Here is a 6,000-nt window from a genome sequence, read left to right as displayed (position 1 = left end):
CCCGGGTGTGGTAGCACGCGCCTGTAGTTCCAGCTACTTGGAAGGCTGAGGCAGAAGGATCGCCAGAGCCCAGCAGGTCGAGGCTGCGGTGGCCGGGAGCGGCCACTGCACTCCAGTCTGGGCGACAGAGTGAGACTCCAACTCCAAAAAAAAAAAAGAATGAGGCATATTGTGAGCCACTCCTCCAGGGTTGACCAGCTCAAATATCCAAAGGTACCTATCATTTCTTCCAGGAAATGAAATGCACCCAAACCATCAGATTCTTTTTTTTTTGTCTCTCTTTTACACCTGACAGGAAGCAGAGGCACTGGGAACATCCTTCAACATTCTTCTTGTCCCTTTTCTAAAATCCTGCTGTTCCCTGGCTCCTTAAGGGTGCAAGGTATTTAGAAAGCAGGAATGAATGTGTTTATTCTTCTAAGTTGATAAGTGTTTTTTGTTGTTGTTTTTGTTTTGAGTCAAGGTCTCACTGTGTTGCCCAGACTGTACAGTGGCACAATCATGGCTCACCATAGCCCTGACATCCTGGGCTCAGGTGATCCCTCTGCCTCAGCCTCCTGAGTAAGTAGCTAGGACTACAGGTGCCTGCCATCATACCTGGCTAACTTTTTGTAAAGATAAGGTCTCACTATGTTGCCTAGGCTGGTGTCAAACTCCTAGGCTCACGCAATCCTTCTACCTTGTGGCCTCCCAAAACGCTGGAATTATAGGCATGAGCCTGGCTTAACCTGATAATATTTTTTAGAAATAAACATGCCACAAAATGTCCTATCTAAAGGAGAAGACATTTCTAAGAATTAAACAAACTGCCAAGATCAACTTAGACGTAATGGTCAAAGCACTGTGAGTAGGAAAGAAAGACAGAGCACCCACCTGGCACTGGCCGGCTCCTTCACGCTTGATGGCAGATCACTGGTTGGTGGTGCCTCAGATTTTCCCTCCTTGGCTTCTGGCAGCTAAAACAGAGACATGATAATGGCAGTGTGCAAGTTTTTCCCTACAGATAAGTCAGAATTAATCAGCAGCTGTTTCTAGGAAAGAGCACAAGTGCTTTTTGAAGTCACAACTTAAAAAGGCCCCAAAGCCAGACTTACTTTACTGGGAGCCAAAGAAAAGAAAGGTAAGAAAGAAGTCAAGTGCTGCTACAGAAATCAGTGTCCCTATAGAACCAAAAATAAAATAATAGAATTTCAAAGAGCCCCAAATCAAGTCACAAAATATAACTGGCCCAAACTTGTTGGGTCCCTGGCAGAGATACCGCCAGGTGTCTGCAGAGTAGATGTAACTGATGCTTCCTTCTCCTCCTGGGAGGAGCTTAGCATGTGCAGAAGGTACTAGAAGGCAGCCCCCATGCTGACATGGACACAAACTTAGCTCAGCTAACTACTTTTCTAACATTTGAACAGGTGAAATTCCCCAAATCTTTGTTTTCAGAAGATCCTGGGAAGTGAAGGTCTGATCTACTGTTCATTCGTATGGGTCTCTGAATGAACTTGATTTAGAGCAGGTTCTGGAACTGTGCAGGAGAATAACCTTTGGCTTGTATTTAAAAGGTAATGCAGTGAAGGGGAAAGAGCACAGGCTGTGGAGTCAGACTCAAGGTCAAGACCAGCTCCATCCCTCACCTTTGTGCTCAAGTTTCCTTACCTGTAAAATGGCAATTCAAATACCTCTAGTGCTCAGCTGTGGTGAAGGCTAGAGGTAATGTACATAAAACACCTGCACAGAGTGGCTGCTCAAAAATGGTAACTGTCATCATGGTAAAATAGCACTTTATAGCCCACTTTTTTGTGCTTGGTAAAAAATGTTTTTTGAATAAATGAAAAATTCACTTCTTTTAGTCTCTGGAAACAACTACCTCCACGTCTCTTACCTGTTTTGTCATGCTTTCTCTCTTACGCCAAAACCACCAGCGACCAGATTTCTTTGGCATCTTGTCTTTGACCCAGGACTCAACTGTGGCCTGGAAACAATGAACCTGGGTTAGTTTGAGCAATCTATTGGTCACACAGCACCTATCTTCTACTGCTGACCTGCAGGACAGTGCCATACTACTGAATGTGAGAATGTGAGTGATGCTTTCCACACCATCCAGACTCTGCTAAGAGATGGACACTGTCCTGCTTTCCTGGCAGCATGGTTTCATGGCATTTCTGTGGCATAAAGTCTGGCAAGGCAATCTGACTATGCAGGACCTTAGGTACTGGAAGGTGGGCAGTTCTCATTTCTCTGTCTTTGGAAGATATAATTTTCATGAAGACTAATTAGGTTGATGATGTCTTCTGGCTAGACAGATTAAAAACATCTCTCTCTCTCTCTCTTTTTAATAGATAGGGTCTCACACTGTCATGGGGCTGGAGTATAGTGGTGCCATCATAGCTCACTGCAGCCTCAAACTCCTGGCTTCAAGTGATCCTTCCACCTTAGCCTTCTGAGTAGCTAGGACTGCAGTAAGTACAAGTCACTGCACCCAGCTATTTTTTACTTTTCTTTTTGGTAGAGATGGGGACTCATTGTTGCCCAGGCTAGTCTTGACCTTCTGGCCTCAAGTGATTGTCCTGTCTTGGCCTCCCTAAGTTCTGGGATTAAAGGTATGAGCCATTGCACTAGGCCCTAAAGACAAATGTTGAGGGTCTGCATAACAGGCATCTTAGCCACAATCTGCCTAATCACACTGATGTCAAGTTCTGTTGGTCACATCATCCTTGCATCACTTCACTTGCTGCGTCTTCCCATATTAATGAGGAAGAAGTTTTTTTTTTTCCATTCCATATTTAACTTACAACTAGTAAAATCTCTCAGTTTTTATACACATTCAGAAATTGGGATACGTGTCTAATAAAATTGACAAAAAAAGTGGCAGTCCAGCTAATTTCCTACAGTTTGGGCAGGAGATATTTTTATAACTCTTTGATCTTTTATGTTAAATATTAAACTCAAATAAGACTTTAAATAGTACCCAGTTCAAAATAAGCACACACAGATTTTCCTAAGTACCACATGCTGTCGATACTTCCAAGAAGGCAACAAATGCTGGACCGTCTTACCTTAGGCAAACTCTTCTGGAATACTTGCAAGCTAAGGATCATGGGAGCAGCCAAAGCCCAGTTATAGTAACTGTGAGAAACAAAAATTATGCAAAACTATTACACAGTGAAAGTGAGCAACAGGGAAGAGAAGGGGAGGAAATGGGAAGGAAGAGAGGAGAAAAATAGAAAATAATATGTAAAACTGCTTATTCTCTTTAATAAAAAGATAACAGCTAAATTTTTTGTTACATGAATAATCTCTGCTATAAGCCAAACTTCTCCAGAAAGAGAAGTAAAATCTACCAAACAGAATAATAACATTTTAATACCTCAATTAAAAAATAAAGTTGAGGCTTTACTTTCATTTCAAAGTTACTGGCTCATTTACATGACATGACAAATCTTATGGCAAAGAAAATTATAGTAGTTAAAAATAGCACTTGTATAAAAAAAAAAAACTGCAAGAATATTTAAAAGCAAGAGTACCTACCGGTTATATATCCGTATTACAAGATTAGGATTGTCTATAAGTCCAGGGTTTTCTGCAAATTCATGATAAGTAATTATATGCTCCATGAATTTTTCTGCAATGTAAAATAATAATCAATTTGGTTAGAGATTACATAAATTCCTATGAGATTATTACAATACTCTGCATTGTGGAAATTGTAGGCTAAACTAAGTACTTAAAAAAACACTAACTTTTAAATATACAAATGTGTCCATAATGTCGGACACATTTTCCCCCAGGACAAGAAAGAACACTTTTTTTCTATTCTCCTCCTCTGCCACTACTCCTCCCCCAGTTCAAGCAAATAAATAAATAGGAGAAAGGGACATGTCAAAGACTTCTGGATAAACAGATTACAGACATAGTAAGAGAGAGGAAAGGAAGACACATACTATATATATAATAATATGTATGTAATGAAAACTGTAAGCCGCATTCTCACCAAAGGGAGAAACTTTACTGGCAGGCAACTGTATAACGGGAATATTCACGTGGATCTTATAACTTTAAGTGAATGTTATATTACATCAAAACATATCTTATAGTTGCTTAAAGAATAAAACTACAAACCCAGAGTCTGTCAAGAAATAAATCCCAAGTTTTTGCAAAGTGAATGAGGACTTCACATGAATTTCTGTACCCTGTTCTGAAACCTGTGCTCTAGTAGATCTAGGCTAAACAGAGGAGTTTCTCTCATTTGGATTGTCCCTCTGGGTAATGCATGTATTATTTACTTTTACTTGCCATTTCTACCTCTTCCAATGACAAACTCTACTGGACTAAGTTATCAATATTTAAAACAAATGCACAACTTTTCTTCTCTTTTTTTTTGGTGGGGGGGGTCAGGGTCTCACTGTTGTCTAGGCTAGAGTGTAGTGGCATGACCATGCAAGCCTCAGTCCTCCTGGGTTCAGGCAATCCTCGCACCTTAGCCTCTCAAGTAGCTGGAATTACAAGCACACGCCACTACACCCAGCTAATTTTTTATACAGACAAGGTCTCACTCTGCTGTCAAGGTTGGTCTCGAATTCCTAGGCTCAAGCAATCCTCCAGTCTCCCAGCTTCCACCTCCCAAAATGCTGGGATCATAGGCATGAGCCATTGTTCTCAGTCAAATGTGTAACTTTTCTATTTTATATAAATTTGATATTTTTCATCTTCTCTAATATACGTTTTTAAATTGAAGGTTTATGAGGATTATAAAAGGAATGGGACCTATGTGTCTGTAGAATAAACCACTGGCCATAACACACTCTTAATTACTTGCAAAATATAAAGCAAATAATAAAGAGATGGAGAAGAATGAGGCATAATGAGCATCCTATAATCTTAAACAGAAAAAGCTTCAGGAAAACATGGTTCTAAGGATTTGGCCATCCAGTCTGCCACATCATACCTTCAGTTTCTCTGAAGGAGAGAGAAGACAAAAGATGACACTAGTAATGAAAAGAAAATCTTTCCTTAGAAAAGAACATCAAACAGGGGCCACTAGCAAAAATAAGAAAACATTAAGAAGAGTTTAGTTTAAAAAGGTAAAACCAAAAAGGCAGAAGAATTTAGGACACATAGACATATGGGTGCTCAATCCCACCTAGAGGTGTCGTGACAATCTCTGCTAAGTCCCCCCCTTACTCCTGAGCAAACCCTCATGAGTCATCTCTCTAGCCTAACACAGAAAGTATCCTTTTTTTTTTTTGGCCAGAAAGACCATTTACTCAGTGGACAATCAATTTTCTACAACTTCAGGGCCCTACACTCATGCCTAAAGCTCCATGCTTTCCAGGAGGGCAGCTGGGCCCCAGTCTCACATATATTTGATTAACTTTACAGATGAGAGAACGGATGCAGTGTGATTCCACCCTGGCTGCTTGGCAAGCAGGGCAGCCTGAGAACTCCCAACCTCTTAATTTGAAATCAGAGCCCTTAAGGCACACTCCCTCACCAAAGCCACCTCATAAGTGGTACTTTAAATGAGGGTCTAGTCAATTAATGAGAGTCTAAACATCTGACATTATAGAAAGATAGCAGTTCCCACACAAAATCACTAAATAATTTAAATACGATGAAATGGCTAAACAGTGAGTTTAAATCAAGTGAAGACCAGGCTGCTCTCAGAAGTGAGGACAGGGCATGACTGCCCAGCATACCTTTAGAAATTTCTCCGTTCTCACTGAGGCCCCCACAAAGGGAGAGGGTGACGTCGGGCAAGTCCATGGCTGAATCTGAGAGGCACTCAGTGCCACTATCAGCAGCTGTACTTCCCACAGACTGCGGGGACTGGGAGCCAGAGAGCGTGTCAGACTCAGGCCACTGTCTGGAGCCAGGATCCGACTCACTGTGTGCAGGGGAGGGAAAAAAATATCTGCTTTATTACAACTTCTTGTATTCCTGGCTTATTGAATGGTTCTCTGGGGGCACAAACCAAATAACGTAGTCCCTCAAAAGAAACAGATGGACCTA

The 6,000-nt window shown here is 41.2% G+C and overlaps 1 protein-coding gene across 2 annotated transcripts in view; it reads right to left on the bottom strand.

Moving 5' to 3' along the window:
• LPIN2 (lipin 2) overlaps positions 1–6,000 on the bottom strand; it is a 78,653-nt gene that overhangs the window by 8,637 nt on the left and 64,016 nt on the right. For both annotated transcript variants that reach the window (XM_008074761.2, XM_008074762.2), the window contains exons 9-13: positions 5,688–5,875; positions 3,520–3,613; positions 3,048–3,117; positions 1,874–1,963; positions 874–956 (exon numbers count right to left, since the gene is read on the bottom strand). In XM_008074761.2, the coding sequence (XP_008072952.2) occupies positions 874–956; positions 1,874–1,963; positions 3,048–3,117; positions 3,520–3,613; positions 5,688–5,875 (525 nt within the window). The remainder of the gene's footprint in view (positions 1–873; positions 957–1,873; positions 1,964–3,047; positions 3,118–3,519; positions 3,614–5,687; positions 5,876–6,000) is intronic.

The sequence above is a fragment of the Carlito syrichta genome, unplaced genomic scaffold, assembly GCF_000164805.1.
Source record: "Carlito syrichta isolate Samal-C Ts95f unplaced genomic scaffold, Tarsius_syrichta-2.0.1 Scaffold317479, whole genome shotgun sequence".
Classification (NCBI taxonomy): domain Eukaryota; kingdom Metazoa; phylum Chordata; class Mammalia; order Primates; family Tarsiidae; genus Carlito; species Carlito syrichta.
The sequence above is the reverse complement of the archived record's forward strand: the minus strand, read 5'-3'. Positions and strand labels throughout refer to the sequence as shown.